The 17443-nt window shown below is 57.1% G+C and overlaps 1 protein-coding gene across 1 annotated transcript; it reads left to right on the top strand.

The window, feature by feature from the left end:
• Positions 1-7876: 7876 nt before the first annotated feature.
• Positions 7877-11799, top strand: FEZF2 (FEZ family zinc finger 2). The gene is made up of 4 exons (XM_075158452.1): positions 7877-9245; positions 9340-9474; positions 9567-9699; positions 10156-11799. Exons 1-4 carry the CDS (start codon positions 8451-8453, stop codon positions 10416-10418), a joined length of 1326 nt encoding a protein of 441 aa, XP_075014553.1. The 5' UTR covers positions 7877-8450; the 3' UTR covers positions 10419-11799.
• Positions 11800-17443: the final 5644 nt, after the last annotated feature.

Consider the following 17443-nt stretch of genomic DNA (forward strand, 5'->3'; position numbering starts at 1 on the left):
CAGCAGCTGTTCATCCAATTTGTTTTATATTTCAGCAACTAACAGATTCTTTCCCCTCTGCTGTAATGCATGTCTCCTGGCCCATAGGCATCTTAGAAATTGCTTTTCTGCCTCTCTAGTGACCAAAACGTCAAAAATATTAGAAGACAATTTGTGTTCAGAAGCATAAACAGGCACGCAGCAAAGCAAAGATGATTTTGTCAATGTTTAGGCTGTGTTCTTTTTAAAAAAGTTACAGCAAACCTAAGGCAAAAATTACTTCTCTAAGCTTTAAAAGAAAAAGCTAAAGCAAACAACGCGCCCAATAAATCAGCACAGGTTAAACCATCAACTACCAAGGGAAAAAACACTCATCTAATGGCCAACCAAACAGCAGCTGAGCCAAATTTCAACCTCTGCACTTTGTCTGTGAAGTTCACCACTCCGCACTACTGCCACTGTCACCAATGTTTGTTCAAAAACCTGTTCCGTGGTGTCACGATTCAGCAGAGCCACCGCTGCGTCAAGCTGAGTCCAGCTCGAGAGTCCCTTAAGCCATTCACAAAAACCAGCCTTCTTCATCTTAGGTTTAGCAATGCTTTCAGAAACTCTTTGATCCCTGACTGCATATAATACAAGTTACAATTATTGCAGTTGCCACCCATTCTGAACTTGCTGGACTAAAAAGCCTACGTGACACCTCTCTCCGGTGAGCTATATTCAGCCGTATTTCCTTTATTCAAGCATGTTTAGGCTCTTGAGCTAAACCTGAAGTGATATTTTCCTCAGCCTTTCTAAAAGATGCATATTCCATTTCAAGTTGTAAATCTGCATTTGTTGTAGCTATGCAAAATATGGGAGAAAAAAAGTGCAGAGATTATATGCAATCTGCCAGCAGAGTTGTGTGCCATGAGGAAAATGCCTCACAGGTCAAAACAAAGAAAAACACTGAGCAACAAATTAGTTGCAGGCAGTAGCTAATATGGAGATCAAAAGATTAAAATCAACATGCAACGATGAAATCACTGGAATAATAGGAGCACTTAAGAAGATTAAGTCAATAACAGAGTCCAGTAGTACAAAAATAAGATTTTGATTATACTGTAAAATTTGATATTGGGAGAGCAAAAGCAATCACAACCACGACATGCTTCGCTCTCCCCGCCTTAGACCATCTTGGCTCATTTCCTATGCAAGGAATACAGTTGTTGAAATAAACAGAAATGTTATGACTCAAGTGCTCGATTCAAAAACAAACCAGGTGGTCAGATCAGATTGGGGACTGACAAGACGGGGTCTGTAAAATGAGGACTTGTTGCAGATCCCGGAGGATAAGACAGCTGGGGGGAACAAAGGCCACACCGTTTAGGACTGCTTTCGGCAGAGAGCGCTCCACAAGCAGCTGATCTCGGGGGGCTGTCCCAGGCTGTCAGCTGGAGAGGAGAGGCACGCACTTGAAGGGAGGAAGGAGGAGAGAAATAGCTCAAAGGCTTGAAGTGAATGTGGTGGCGAACTCTGATAACAGGGAAGGTTTTTTTCTATCCAGCTAAACCAGTAAAGATTGCAGGTTCGGTTTTGCGATGTACATCAGAGGCAGAGCGCACGGCAGACTCCAAGCCCATCTGGACCCTCACGTAAGGGACAGGAACATGTCCCATAGCCATGTTCACCAGCGCTGGGAGTCACCCAGTAGCACAGCCCAGTGGGGTTGGGAAGGACAACCTGCTAAGGGGCAGCTAATGCTCACCACAACAGATACACCCTTGGTCAAGCCAGGTGTGTAAGCAGGAAGAGATGAACCAATCCCTCCAACACACACTGGCCATGGGACACCAATCTCATCCATAGACTGCAGGGCCAAAGGCCTATAGCTCCCTGCGGAGAAACGGTGACCCCGGTGGGGGCCTCCTCACCAGAGAAGTCTCAGAGTCCTTGGTGGATTCTGCAATGCTCTGCGTTTCATGAGGAAGAGCCTAAGCAGCTCCCCTGCTCCCCACAGCTGATGACTCGCCTGGGCTTTTCTCTAAATTGGTTTTTCAGCATCACCAACTTCAGCCCCACCCCTACCCCCACCCCAAAATCACAAGCTAGGCTCATAATTAAATCAAACAAATAAATTATCAGCTATTTTTACAGAATTTGTGGGTGTTCTTGAACATTCAGGGAATACTTGGGTCATGCATTTAAGATTTTTCTGCAATAACAAGGTCTGGATTTTCAGTTTGGGCTCTGATTGTTGGGCGCATTTTTATTGGTTCTTCTACATCGCGTCTTCTGGGGTGAAATCGGCACTTTGCTTGTGCCCAAGTGGCACAGTATCAGTTTCACCAGCCAACTGGGAGTCCTGCCACCACCACCAGGGACAAGGATGCTACAGCCCAGCCGGTCCTGCATGGCCTGGAGGAAGGAGGTAACATGCTGTTGCCTCCGTACCTTGCAGCCCGTGGAGTCCTGCTCTGCAGCGGATGAGGACATCTGGGACAACAGTTCAAACAAGCAAATACAAATCTTGAACATGTGGCACAGCCAGAAAAGCTGGTCGACACCGAGCGGGGAGTGAGTTGCAAAAAGACAGTGGAAAGATTGGCTTTCTAAAGATTCTTACTCTATTTGATTTTTTTCATTGAAAAAGCAAGTAATTTTGAAAATGAGATGTCTTTCTATCTCATTAAGGGGAGAATAATTCAAAACACGTGGGGTTTGTCCCACTTATTTTTTTGGCCATCCTTCTTTCAAGCAAAAAAGGGAAGGAATGGGAACACAAAACTGAAGTGGGCTTCTACCCGTTTTCACTGTTTTTTGCTCCTTTTTCTGAAACGTTTTCAGTAGGAAAGTGAGAACAAGGCCATCCCCCCATTATATTCTCCTTCTCTACTTCCTCCCACCTTTTCTCCTAAATAGAAAATAGGGGAAAAAAAAACACAAAACCAGAAAAATTTAAAAGCTCCCACTCTTTCAAAATGAAAAAGTACAACATTTCAAAACATTAGGAAGGGACATCTTTCAGTTTCAGCGTTCAGAAATGAAATGCAGCATTGCTTCCTTACTGCAACATGAAGAATGACTATTGCTGACAGCAAGGATGGAGAACAGCAGCTCACCCCTTCAACAATTTCTTGCTTGCTTTACTGTCCGGGTTGACTTCGGACATGACGTGGACTCCGCCAACTCCTTGACTGCCTCCTGGGCCAGACCGGTCTCACACCAGGAACTAGACTTCACCCATGATGTCTCTACCCCTCACAGGCAGGCAGTGTTTTTGGGGCATAAAGCCTGGCTGGGATGGAGCCGTTAGTTACCATTCCTGTTGACAGGCAAACTAGAATAGGCTCTGGCTCACTTTCTCCAAGCTGCGGAAGGAGAAATGAGCCGAGAAAAGAGTTCATTCAATTGCTTCTGTCTGGCAGCTCTGCAGGACTCTCCGCATAGACAGAAAGAGATGTGGCAAGTAAGGAGTTGCCATTTTTAGAATTACATAAGCCAGTTTGATTGCCATCGAGGCACTCTGTGCAGCTCCTGCTACAGTGCCCTGCCAGTTGCTCTGCAGTAGGGCTAGATTTCAAACAGCTTTAGGAGCAGGCCAGATACCAGCCCTTAAAATTAGACTCAGGTTAAGAATGTCGATGTTACCCCTGCCATCACTGACAAAGTCGACCAGCACAGCCATGCAAGGACTCTGGGCCAGTGCACTTCCAAAATCTCACTAATTGCATTTGCTCTGGGACCCATGCGGTGCTCCAAAACCTAGCTCCCCAGTAGTGTTTCATTATGCTAAAAAAAAAAAAAATCTAAATAATTAAAATTATCTGCCTACGTATAGGCAGTAAATTGTGCATAACTCAGTGAATGGGCTGAAAAAATAGTCTGGAAGGACTCAACGCCTCTGCTCCAGGCAAGGTGGCCTCGCCATGCACTGCCCCTGCCCCATACACAGTCGCGGCGGTGCCCGTTGGGTGACATGGCAGCAGGGTCACTCCACTGACCCTAAGGGCCCTGCAGGATGAGAGGGACTGCCCATAGGGGCTGAGCCGCTGGTACTGCTCCCGTTACACGAGGTACCGTAATTTCAAAGGGGTAACGGGGAGCAGTCAAATTGGTAACAACACCCTCTTCACCCCAGCCCCAAACTTTGCTAACCTGATTTCCCCATTCATTGCTTGCTAATTTGTCCAAAAAGTGTCTGTCTCTGACCACTGCAAACCGAACTCCAGCCAAACACCTTGGGGCCATCCCCGGGCAGCGCCCTGAGGGCATAATTGCTGCCTTGCACCAAGCCAGACCCAAACCCAGCACGGTGGGGCCAGGGCCCGGGCAGCACCGCAGCCCAGCTCTCTTCCCAGCCTGACCCTGGGCCCCTCCGCCACACCTTGCGCCAGCCATAAAGCTACAAAGCCACATCAGAGGCTGCCCCCCGCCTCACAAAAGGCAACCCCGTCCTAATTGCCTGGGCTGGTGGCTTGCCCGGTCGTCCGTTGCCTTCTTCTATTTAAAAAAAAAAAAAAAGTATTTTAAAAAATACATATAAAAAGCAAAGCAGCATAGAAATCAAAGCCACCATTTCAGTGAGATCGAAGCGTAATGCTAATAACTTTCGGCAGCTTCCACTGTGGAGTTTAAGCAGCTGCCAAGTTAAATAACTAGGAGGATCCTAAGTTATCTTCCAGTGGACCATAAATGCCCAGCGCCAACTACCCAGGCGGGGGCGGCCCGACGGGCGCGGGGAGCCGGGCCGGGCCTGCGGGGCCCTGCGCTCCCCGCCCGGCCGGGACCCACCCGGGACGCACCCCCGGGAGCCACTCGCCGAGTGGGTCTGGCTGTCGGGGGGCGAGAGGGAAACCCCCACCGGTTTTCGATGTCAGCGGCCGGGGAGCGTTTGGGGCTGTGGCTGCCGGGGCGTACGGGGCCAGCGGATGAAGCGAGGCGTTAGCTGAGCCCTGGGGCGAGCCCGGCGCGTTTCGCGCAGGGGGCCGGGCCGTCCCGGCCGTCCCGGCCTCGCAGTCGTTTTTCTGGGGGCACAGCGGCGCAAAAATAACCGTAAGAGCGATGGCGTCTGCGTTGCGAGAGGCTTTGCGGCGTGCGCCTTCCAGAGAAAAATCCGCAAACCATTTCTCCCCTCCAAACGTCAGGCGTGGGATGGGGGGGTGAAGGATTAAAACCCCACTGGAGAACAGCCTCCACGGGAGAGGCAGAAAGCGGCGCCGAGCTGGGACCCCGCAGCCGCCCGACGTGCAGCCGCTCCTGCCCCCCAAACCCGGGCTGGCCCACCTCGACTTCCCCAGCCCCGTTCAGCGCTGGCGGCGCAGAGCGCGGGCGAAGGCACGGCGGCGGGCAGGGCGGCGTGGCCGGGGCAGCTGTCTCAAAGTCAGTCATTTGTAATGTGCTTGCCGGAACAGCAGAAGTCGAATCGATAGAGACAGCCTCCAGCTGTGCCTAAACCTGCGATTTCAATTAAAATACTGAGCTCCGACGCCCGGGTCTTAGCTGGGGTCCCAAAGCACTGATGCACAAGGCGTGCGGTACCACAGCTCCTCGTCGGCCGGGAGGCAGCGGCACGGCACAGCCCGGGCCGGTACCCGGCCTCGGGCTCCGCGGGGGCTTCCTACTGGCCGCGGGAAGGAGGCGGCCCCGGGGCTGCTGCACGGGGTCCCCGCCGCCGCTCCTCACCCCCGGGAGCCCCGAGGCCTGCGGGACTCGCTGCCCCGATCCAGCAGCCGTCCCGTCGGCCAGGAAGGGAAGGAGGGAGAGACCCGGCCCAGAAAACAACCGGGCCAGAAAACATCCCAGCAAGGACAAGGGCGGCGCGGGGAAGCTGGCAGCGAGCTCCCAGCCCCGGCTCCGCAGCCCTCTTTTATCCTGCCCGAAATCATCTCGTTTACAGAAAATATTTGTTTGCACTATTAGTTGGTACTGGAGTTAATTACTCAACGTGTGAGCGGGGAGTAATATGGATAAAAGCAGCCCCAGTGTTTATTGTGTGGGTGAGCTGTTGAGCGGTGCTTGAATAAACTGCAATTAGGGTTAGATAGAGATTAATTAACATGTGAGTGGCAAGGTGTAAAATAGTTCCCAACCCTCCACTCAGTATAATCTGCAGGCGAGGAAAAGAAGTTTGTGGAGGCTAATTAAATACTTTGCTAAAGCCGGCGAGCCCCGGGAGCGAGCGGAGTCCAGCCGTCGCCTGCCCGCTGCCCGGCGGAGGCGCGGGCTGGGCAGGCGGCGCGGCTCGGCGCGGCTCTCCGGGGCTCCGCCGGGCTCTCCCGCAGCCCAATCACCGGACGGGCTTGTGCCGGTGCATGTGGCTCTCCGCAGTCCCGTCTCACCCTCTCCCCCAAAAAGGTGGACGGTTTCCTCCCTCGCACGCTGACCCACCAGACCCAGGTGGGGAGGATGGAGCGGGCAGGGCTGGGGGTACGCCAACACCTGATGCTCCAGGCAGAGAGACCCCCACCCCCCCCCGAGGCGGGGTGTCCCCTTGGCCCCGAGCGCAGCCCCGGGGCAGGGCGCTCCCCGCCGGGAGCCCGGGGCGGCCGCCGCTTTCAAAGTTTGTTTCTGGAGCGTGTTGTGGTTCGCAGGTGAAAAAGCCTGTCTGCAAACAGCCGCCAGCGAGCTGCCCCGGCGGGGAGGGGAGGCGCGGCTTTGTCAGCGCCGCACAAAACCCCCGAATTCCTCCAAACTTTCTTAGGCGTGCTAGGGAGGCGGAAAAAAAAATATATATAGGGGCCTTTTCATTGCTTGCTTTACCTCTGGCCAGGCTCAATCTAAACCCTTCGCTACCCCCCCCTCCCCCGGATAATCCTCCCCTTTATTTTAGAAACACACAAAACCAGGTTCCACGCAGCGCTATAGTAGCTACAAGTGAAAGAGAATTGAGCGCCCTGAATCGCTGGGGGAAAATTGGTTCGGCTGAATAGCCCCGGCGAGGGACGGGGCGGCTAATCAGGGCCAGGGGAGGTGCTGCCGCTGCAGCCGGGCCCCCCTAAAACAGGTGGGCACGGGACTCTCTCAATTACCGCGTCGTCGCATCTGAGGTTTCTCCAAATCCTCCCCTCCCGCAGCAAGTCGTTTTAATTAGAGAGAGGAAGGGAAGAAACCCCGGCATCCAGGCGCTATAATGTAGTGTCGCCTGTTTAGGAGGGAGGGGGGACGGGCACGACCAGGGCTAGAAGGAAAAGGGAGAGCCGCCCGGCTGCCTCCCGGGAAAGCGGGCACCTTTCGGGGTGACAATTTGCAAAACTCCCGTTCGCAGCGCACGGGTCCTTTTTTATTATTATTTTTAAAAGCAGCGAAAACGCAGCCCTGGACTCGACTCCCTCCGCGTTTATTTAAGGCTAATCACCAGCTACCCTGAGAGGGGAGGGGGGTGGAATTAAACTTAGTTTAATTAACATTAATACACTGTCCTAATTAATGGGTTGGCTATTAATTTATACATGCTGGGGAGGCTCGCAGATAAGTGACAATTTATTAATTATCTTCCAGCTCGGTTGCAACGGAGCTGATTGCAGATGGGTTGCCAAAATAACTCGAGCATGGTTGCGTGGTAGTTGCTTTAGGAAAAAAAAAATTCATTCTCCCCCTTCTTAAAAAAAAAAAAAAAAAAGGAAAGGAAAAAAAAACCTCACGCTCACTCGGAGTGGCTCTTCTAACCCCAGCAAGAACTGGAGCACTCTTTTCCACCCAACTTGTGAATCGCACTTGCCTTCTAATTTGCCACATGCAAAACGATTCCTCTGCTTTGCAAGTTGCTTTTTAAGAAGGGAGAGAGAGAGGAAAAAAACCCAGCTCGCACACGAGCGATTTGTGCGTCTTAAACTGGAAGGAAATTGTGCGTGGAGGGGGGGGCTTCTCTTCCTCTCTCTGCCCCAGCCCACCGCGCTCCAGCCCGGCGCCTCGGCTCGGGGAAGATCCATGGTGGCATCCCCATGTCATTCTGCTCGAAGTGACTTCATGTGATGTCAGCTTTAAATGTACGAGACCGTGATCTGACGCTCAGGAAGATGTTTGCTATCAAAATGTGACTGTGGCCACACTGCGCTGCTTGGATGAGTCTCGCCGGCGCTGGGCAAAGGTAAGTGGTCCCAAGGCGAGCCCCGTCGCCCCTCGCCGTGCCCCCCGCCCCTGCCCCCGCATTTCCCGGACCGCGGCCATCGGTGGGGCTGGGCTGGGTGGCATTGGGCTGGGGGAGGTTTTTCTTTTTCTTTCTTTTTTTTTTTTCTTCCCCAAATACTAACAAGGTCTAGCTTGCATGTTACTTTAGCGTGTTCCGCTTAATGAGCAGTAATCTGGTACCCTACGTGCCATTGTTCTTGGATATGTTCATTTGAATGTAAATAGGGAGGGGGTGCCGGTGGGGGGGTGGGGGGAGAACAAGGTGCTTATTAAATTGATTTGTCTCCTGGCTTTTCTGGAATGCAGAGCCGAGAGCGGGAGCGAGTCGCTGCTCACACCAAGTCCCCGCACGGCGGAGCGACATGGCGAGCTCGGGGTCGTTGGAGACGGTCATGCCTTCCTCCTGCCCCCGGCACGACGGCAGGGCCGCCGCCGCTAACCCCTCCAAGACCCTGGCCTTCTCCATCGAGCGGATCATGGCCAAGACGTCGGAGCCCAAGCCAGCCTTCGAGCAGAGGCACGGCGGGCCGGGGCCGGAGCCGGAGCCGGGCAAGAAGCCGCTGAGCCTGTGCTCGCCCCTGCCCTGCGTGATCCCCATCCCGCCGCTGGGCTACGAGGTGCCCTCCAAGACTCTCCTCAACTACTCGGAGCTGTGGAAGAGCAGCCTGCGGGGCGGCGCGGGGCTCTGCAAAGCCAACTGCGGCGTCTGCTGCAAGGCAGAGCTCGCCCTGGGCCAGCCCAGCGGCCGGCTCATCAAGCCGCAGGTCATCCACCAAGCGGGGGCCGTGCCGGCCGCCCCCCGCTCCCTCTACTACTTCAACTACCTGGACGCCGCGTACCACCCGGCCGACATCCTGCACGGACAGCTCTTCCCCGCCGGCCTGCTGGGCGCCCCGCCGCCGGGGGGGCTCTCGGCCCACCAGAAGCTTTTCCTGCTGGAGAACGCCAAGCTGGCGGGGCTGGCGGCCGAGAAGCTGCCGCCGCCGCCGCCCTTCGCCCACAAGGAGCGGCTGCCGGGACACCTGGACCAGGTGATGAAGGAGGCGGCGGCGGCGGAGCGCGGCGGCCCCCCGAAGGGCCACGCCAAGCTGGGGGGCGGCGGCGGCGGCGCGGCGGAGGGCAAGCCCAAAAACTTCACCTGCGAGGTCTGCGGCAAGGTAAGGGGGGCGCCGGCATGGGGCGGGGGGGGGGGCCGGGGGCGGCCGGCGGCCCCGCCGTGCCTGACCTCGCCTTCCCGGCGCTTCCCCGCAGGTGTTCAACGCACACTACAACCTCACCCGCCACATGCCGGTGCACACGGGGGCCAGGCCGTTCGTGTGCAAGGTCTGCGGGAAGGGCTTCCGCCAGGCCAGCACCCTGTGCCGGCACAAAATCATCCACACCCAGGTAGGTGGGGGGCAGGCGGGGTGCGGGAGGCGGCGGCTCCCCCCCTGCTTTCCCCGCAGCCCCCCTGACGCGCCTCTCGACCCCCGGTGCAGGAGAAACCCCACAAGTGCAACCAGTGCGGGAAGGCGTTCAACAGGAGCTCCACACTCAACACCCACATCCGCATCCACGCCGGCTACAAGCCCTTCGTCTGCGAGTTCTGCGGCAAGGGCTTCCACCAGAAAGGTGAGCCGGGCCGGGCCGAGCCGGGCCGGGGGCCCCCGCGGGGTCCTCGTCCATCATTAGCGGGGATTAAAAGCGGCGAGCCCTGCCCGGCTGGGGGAAGAGAGGGGCGCGGGCAGAGCCGCCGCCGCTCCCAATTACCTTCCCTCTAAGCCGGACCGCATCGCCGGGCACTGCTGACGGTTCTCCCTAAATGCTTTTTAAATGAGAGGTGCCGGGCCTTGGTCCTAATCCAGAGCCCTTCATTTGCCGCGGGTCACCGGGCTGACCCTGCCTCTCATTTGTGCCGTGCCAGTTACGCGCTGCTCCGCGGTGACGCGGACCGAGTTTGACAAGTCGGACGGGGTGCGGGGGGAGACACTTCCTAATGCCCCCCCGTCCTGCCCTGCCTTACCTGTGCGCCGTGCGGCCCGGGCACCCTCGGGCAACCCCCTCTTCCACCTTCTTCCTCTCTCGCAGGCAACTACAAGAACCACAAGCTGACCCATAGCGGAGAGAAGCAGTACAAGTGCACCATTTGCAACAAAGCCTTCCACCAGATCTATAACTTGACTTTCCACATGCACACCCACAACGACAAGAAGCCCTTTACGTGCGTCACTTGCGGGAAAGGATTTTGCAGAAACTTTGATTTAAAGAAGCACGTCCGAAAGTTGCACGACAGCGTCTCCAGCGCGCCGCCGCCGCCGCCGCGGGACCCTGGGCGCAGCGGGCAGAGCTAAGGGCCCAGCGTACCGCCCCACTCGGACCTGCTCCACCAGGCCAGCACTATTTATCCAAACCAGCCTTTCCTTCTCTGTCTTTTCCCCAGCGAGCTCAGCCGCCGGTACCAAGTGATCCCGAGCCGCAGTTGTACATAAGAGGAATCTTATTTAACGGCGCGTTGCGCCGCCGGAGCGGGCCAGGAGGGCCCGGGCTGGCCGCCCGGCGCCAGGACAGCGCTCTTTATACGTGTCTGTAAATCTCCATTTTAAATGTACGCTCAAATAAGTGAGGAATATATATATATCTATATATATCTATCATGGGACAATAAACCGGCCCTTCGCAGGTGTCTCATTTCCCGCCCCGGCCCGAGCGGGGACCGGGCTGAACGGCGCTATCCCCCGTGTAAACGCGGCTTGCAGGAGCTGGGCCGGCGGCGGGGAAACGGAGGAAACGAAACGAGGGCGGGAGGGAACCCGGCGGCTTCAGAAGGCTGCTGCCCCCCGCGAAAGGGGCAGCGCCGGTGCGGGACCCGCCGCAGGGCTGCGCCGCCCGGCCGGCAGCGCAAAGGGCGGCTCGGAGTTTCCCAGCGCCGCTCTCCGGGGTCGGTTCATTACGGCGTGATTAAGCCGCTCCTGAATGACTATCTTTCCCTGCATGCAGATGAAATGATCTCACGCTTGCTTTCCGAGTAATGACCCAAATTAAGAGAGAAAACACAGACCCTTCAAACCACATTACATTAATCTAATCACTCCCAGCAGGCCTCAGAAACTCTTTTTGATCAGAATATGGATAATCAAGCACTTGGATTACACTAAATATTCCCTTCTCATCTCCCCCCCTCCCTCACTTTTAATATGCAAGTGTCTATTCCGGCCACGTCGTTAGGAACAATATTATTCTAGCGGAGAAAGGAGATTGAGCCGGCCGTGCGTGTGCGTGCTGCTCGGGCCGGGCTTGCCAATGAAGAGGGGAAGGAGCGAGACGCCAAAATGCCTGGGGACAGCGTAATGGGGAGTTCACCTTTCTCCGCTTAATTGAGTGGTTAAATGGTGGGAGGCGAGGACGAGCACAGCTCACCGCCGAGCGCAGGAACGGGAGGCGACCCCTCGCTCCAGCTTTCTGGATTCGTTATTCGGCTGCGACGCTCCGCGCTCCCCGAGGAGCGGGCTGGGGCCGGGGCCGGTGAGCTGCCGGGCCCCATGCTCCTGCTGGAGGGACGGGGGCGATTTCAGAGTTCCTCGGTGTGTGGATTTTTACGTGTCAGAAGTATCGTTTTGATGGTTTGGGTCGGGTGAGGAGCGGGAAAGGATGTCCGGTGATCCTGGCAACGGGGAAAGATGGTGCCAGAATTTGTTAAAAGATTTTGGGAGAGTTTCAGGTTAAAAGGAAATTAAAAAAAAAAAAAAAATGCAAGCCCCGTTGCCGTAAGTCACCGCTCTGGGAAACCGGGGGGGGGGGACCGAGCGGAGGAGCTGTAGCTCAAACCCTTGCAGGCGGGTGGCGGCTGCAAACCGCCAGCCGAGCCCGGCTCTCCCGCCGCCGCGACAGACGGGGCGGGACAGCCCAGGGGCCGGGGGCAGCGGGAAGGAAGCCCCCTCTCTCCGTGAGGACACTGTGCGGGGGGAGGCCACGGCAGGTCCCGGAGGAGGGGAGCGGGGCGCGGCGGCAGGGCGTGCGCAGCCTGCGGAGCGGCAGCGGAGCCGGTCCCGCTGCCAGGTCCGGGGGAAGCGGCGCTTCCTCCGCACCTCGGGCGCTGGGAAGAGGTCTGGGCTGCCAGCCGGGTGCCGAAAGCGGGAGCCAGGCGCGGCTGCGGGCCCCACAGACAGCGCGCAGGCTGCTTCCCCAGCCCTCCTGATGGGCGAGAGCAGTGTGAAACCTGCTCCCGGGAAGGAAATGAAGAGAGCGCGTTCTTTTCGCATTTTTATGAAAAGCGACGTTGTTTACAGAGCCGTCTGTGAGAGGGGGAGCGGCATCCTCGGGGCACCCTGAAGGGCCACGCCGGCCGCCGCTGGGTGGGTTTGGTCACCTTGCCCCTCCCGGGGGGCGGCGGGCAGCCCACCCCGGGCCGGGTGTCGCTCCGGATTCCCCGCGACGCACTGGCAAGGGGCCACCGCAGCGCGCTCGCCGCCGGCCGGCTCCGGCCTGCCCCCCCCCGGGATCTCACCCGGATCCCAGCACACACAAGCCGCAGATCGCGGGGGAGGGGCGGCTCTGTCAGACACACATACGCCAGAGACTCCAATTATCTTCTCCCTCACAAGATGTTTCTGCTGTCCACGACTGCTCACACTTCGGCACTCTTGCCAGCAAGCCTCAATAATAACACGAAACCCGCACAAAAACCCCTCTCCCGGCGCTGCAGCCGCGCACACAACAGATTGAGCGGTGCCGGTGCCTCGGGGGGAGGGTTAGAGGTGCCTTCGCGCAGAGAGCGACGTGCCAGCGCCGCCGGGCTTCCCCTCGCGGCCCGCCCGGCCCGGCCCGCCGCCTCCCCGGGACCAGGCGCACCCAGGTGCGTCCTGCCGGGGCCCGGCAGCGCGCCGGGCACCGGGAAGCGAACAACCTAAAGGCAGCTGCGTTGCCCTTTTCCCTGCACTTCGCTCTCCAAACGTCTGAGCAACCAGTTTGCTGCTAGAAACATGTTAATTGCCAACGGAGCTCATTAAGGCATGCACATGCAAAACACAGCGAGGGAGATTAAATGGACAAAAGCGCAATAATGAACTGTCAACAATCGGACCCATCTACACGACCAGGAGCACTCAAGAATGAGGCATTTAGAGGCAACAAAGGATTGTCTGGGACAGGAAGAAAGGACGACCTAGACTTTTGTTTAGTCAACACAATTGATTACAAATGAGAGATTAACAGGATAGCTTCAGAGTTTTTTTGAAGGAGGCAGAAGAGAAAAGTCCAATTAAGTGCACCGAATGTTAACTACATTGATTTCCACGGCCAGCCCTAGAGAAATTCTCATTAAACCATCCCTGGCGATCCCTTTTGGAAAGTAATTTGTCTCCCTGATGGAGCAGAGAAAGGGAGCCGTGTAAAGAGAAAGAAGCGCTAGTTCTTGGCACAATGAGCTTAGGAGACACACTGGAAAGAGCCAAAGGGGGAGTTAATGAGCATCTGACAAGCCGCTTGGACCCGGGCCTGGAGAGCAGCGATGAAAAGATGGAATTGGCCAACAACTATTCTTTATATCAAACATAAAAAGGCCAATCTGAAACAGGGCTGCTCAAAGCTGGTGGGGAAGAAAAGAAAGGCCCCCACTGGGGGGTGGAGTGGAGGGCTCAACTGCCCCGTTGGGACGGGGAAAAAAAAATGCACTGGCATGTCTCTCTCCCGAGCGAGCGGAGCTGCCGGACCTCGGCACCACCCCCGGGCCGGGCACGGCCGAAGGAGCCCGGCAGCCTCGGCGCAGCCAGCGCAGGCAGATCGCTGCCACCCCAGCCCGGAGGCGTTTGCACAGCCTGGCCTCACCCCACGCCGCCCCCCGGGAAAGGGGACCCCCCGCCAGCCGAGCTGGGTACAGTTTTAAGACGTTAGCCCGCAGAGGTAGATCCCCGGTTAGCCCAAATCACGCAGCCCGGCTCCCCCCAGGAGGCAGCGCCGCCCTGTAAACCCGCCCTTCTCCTGCCCGGGGTCGCACTCGCCCCCCTGCGCCGACCCCTCCCGCTGCCCCGGGCTGCGGCCCCCCCCCCGGGGGACCGGGCACCGCGGAGCGCAGCGCAAGGCAACGCGCCTCCTCTCCCCTCGTGTAGACACGGCTCGCTCGGAGGCTCTTAAATCAGATTAGAGCTCGTTAATAACAATTTTGGCTTAAGTCTGTATTGACTTAGGTTTAGGAATGGCTTAGCACTTTCGCTTAAGTCAACACTACGGCTAAATTGACACATGCCTTTCCCAACCCGCCGGGTCCCCGCGGACGCCCAGGTGCCCGCAGGACTTGTCCTTCTCCCGCTTTAAGCCGTTTTACGGAAGTATTTGCATAATTTTTAAGCGAGCCCGCCGGGCCTCGAGCGTGCCAGCCCGCCCCCACGTGTCGCCCACGAGGGTGCCCCCCACGGAGAGGCTTCGCGGGCCCCGCCACCTCCCAGGGTTGGGGTGAGGGCATTGCTGTCCTTCGGGCTCTCGCTCTTTTCACCGCCTGGCCCTTCCCCAGCCCCCGACGGCGCGGTCCGTGCCCGCTCCCTAACGCCTCCCCGCCTCTCTCCTCAGGCCCCCTCTACCCCTCCAAATTTGGACCCCGGACATCCCCCTCCCCCCCAGAGAGCCGGGGCTGCACTGCCATCCGCACCCGAGCTCCGTGGAGAGAGCAAGGGGCCAGAGGCAGCTGCCCCCGCAACCCAGGGAAAGGCGGCACGGCGGGTCCCGGCGCGGGCATCGCCCTTCGGCCAGCACCGACAGTGGCCACGGCGAGGGCTACCGGCTCCCCGGCCACATTTGACCCCAGGAGCAGCCGGATCGGACGGGACAGTGAGGGGACAGGTAGGCCCTAGGGCTGTGCAGTTAGAGGGGGCGAGCGGCATGCCACGGTGGCGGGGAGGGGGGGCTGCTTGGTGACACGGTCACCCCACGCCCTTCCTCTCCCGAGGGCTCCTGCGGGCGGACCTCACGCCACAGCCCAGCTTTGCCCCACACCGTTGGCCTTTCCATCCCCCCTCGTGCTGCCACCTTCTCCCGAGCCACCAGCGCTGCTGCTCTCCAGGGCAGCCCCGGTGTCACAGGTCCTGCCCTCCCGCGGGCACAGCGCTGTGCTGACCAGCACCCGACACCACGGGATCTTTGCTAAAGACACATAAAGAGGGGAAAACACTCTTACCAGCTCGCCTCTACCATCTCCGTGGCTCTCTAGGTGACCCTTCCCCACCTTTTAACCCCACTCTCACCGCTAACCCTGCCAAGGCCAAAGCCGCAGGCTCACGTTATCCGTATTTCTCTCTTGCAATTGCTTAACTGATTGAATCACAGGCAACACGTGCCCTCAATTAAAAAAAAAAAAAAAAAAAGGTGCACTTGGACTTCCGTGCTCCCCGTTTTGGGGCAGGCTACCTTTCCTCATCAGGTGTTGGGGCTGCAGCCGGGCCGTGCGGCTCAGCCCGCAGGGAGCCTCCGTGGTACCGAGAGCTGCGGCTCCCTGCTCCCTCCCGCCCCTCGGCTAGGGGAGCACGAACGGCCTTTCAGCGTGGGTGCTGAAAGTCACCGGGGCTCTTAAAATCTGTAAAAATCTGCTTTAAAGGGGCTCTGGTAAAAGCGTGTTTTGTCATGGAAAAGCCTTTTTGTCCCCAGCGGGGATGGGGACAAAATGCTGTCAAATACGAAGTGCAGAAAAAGGGTCTGGTCCCAGAGTTTATAAACTCGAAACAACATAAAACTTGACTTTTTCCTACAACTATTTGCATCTTTGCCGTCTTCTGCGTTTGCAGAAGACGCAGGCTGACGAGTAACTTTAAAAGTGACCTGGTTCGGAGGCAGGAGTGCTTCTAGCCGACGGAGCAGGGACTGGGCACCTCGCCAGACCCGCAGCGCTGCCGCGTAGGGCAGCACGGCGGCTTCCCCTCTCCCGGCTCCTCGCCGAGCCTTTCGGAGCACCCCCGGCCCTCTCCGGGCCGCCCCAGCCCGCGGACGATACAAACAACCGGAGCCTCAGCAGTGGTGAGAGGGCTCAGCGGCGTTGCCCCGGCAGCACGGGGGACGGCGGCCCCGGCCCACCGCGCTGCTCCACCAACTGCAACCGGGAGCAAAACCCTCGCCCGAACCCAGCGGGGTTGGGCGCTTTAAACCCCTTCGAAGATCGAGGCCGCAGGAGCCAAATATTTCCCCAAATCAGCGCCACTGCCTCGCTGCAATGGGCACGACTGTCCTTGGAAGGGCGCAGGCGTTTGAAATCGCACAGGGAGCACCTGGGACCTCCTGCAATCGCATTCCCAAAGTCCCGTTAACTCTCTGATACTCCTTCTACTGTCTTCCTCACTGCTGCTAGTTGCCAAGATATCGCACATAAATAGAAGCTTTCTAATTTATAATCAGCCTCTTCCTTCTGATTCATTATGTTAATGAATTGAGATATTACCAACATTGGATTATCGCATCACTGAATGAATCCAGCAAAAGAAAGCTGATTCTAGAGGAAAAAAGCCAAGTGTACCCGGAAAGTTAATAAAAAGAAACGTCCGAGAAATAGTGTAAAGCGGCTGCAGTTGTTTAAGCTCAGTCTAAACATCGTACACAGATGACGGGGGTATGCGACAGTTTCGTTCACATATGCGAACCTTTCCCCTATGGATTTACGGGTACGTTTTCCACCGTTACAGTTATTACTACGAACGTTTCCAAGGAATCAAACCCGCTGCCCAGAGCTTCCCCGGGAATCTCGGCGCCGTGAAGCGAGAGGAGACACACGCAACGTGCTTCTCACTGACTTCCTCAGCGCACCTTTCCCGACGATGCGCAGCCCCAGCGCCCCCGAAGCGACCGACCGCCCCCCGCCTGCCCTCCCACGCAGACCTTCCCCGCGGCCAGAGCGATCTCATCTCACACTGGAAGACGACGTTCTCTTTCCCCCCCCCCCCTCCTTTCTCCCTCTCACACAGCCGCTTGGCTCGGGCTTTCCTCGGCTTGGAGCGACCCTACCCCTCGGGCAGACTCCGCAAGCCGCGGGCGGAGGCGAGCGCAGCCGCGGCCAGCTGCCGGGGAAGCGCACAGGTTAGATCGCGCTTAACAAAGCTGCAGGCATGAGGTCCGCTTAAGCAAATTATCCTCCGGAAGCTTTTATTGAGCAACAGTTAGAGCACCGTGAATGAAGCTATTGGGCACACATACAAACCAAATGGGTAAAGAAATGCAAGTCTGGAAACCAAAATTACCTTTCCCAACACCGCTGTGAGGCAGGTACTAATTTACTGCGGCTTCAAGCTACGTAATTGGTCAAGGAGACTGCAATTTACTTAAAGGACAGCAAAATTTTCCTTTTATTAATTTGCAATATATTTGTAAAATAATCTTACGGCAGCTGGCTCTGCTTGAATCTGTT

This window comes from Calonectris borealis, chromosome 10 (assembly GCF_964195595.1).
Source record: "Calonectris borealis chromosome 10, bCalBor7.hap1.2, whole genome shotgun sequence".
NCBI lineage: Eukaryota > Metazoa > Chordata > Aves > Procellariiformes > Procellariidae > Calonectris > Calonectris borealis.

Bases quoted from the DNA above. Each gene is read 5' to 3' on its own strand.
- FEZF2 (XM_075158452.1), top strand. From the start codon at position 8,451: ATGGCGAGCTCGGGGTCGTTGGAGACGGTCATGCCTTCCTCCTGCCCC. The intron at 9,475-9,566 runs GTAGGTGGGGGG...CCCCCGGTGCAG, and splicing joins ACAAAATCATCCACACCCAG to GAGAAACCCCACAAGTGCAA. The intron at 9,700-10,155 runs GTGAGCCGGGCC...CCTCTCTCGCAG, and splicing joins CAAGGGCTTCCACCAGAAAG to GCAACTACAAGAACCACAAG.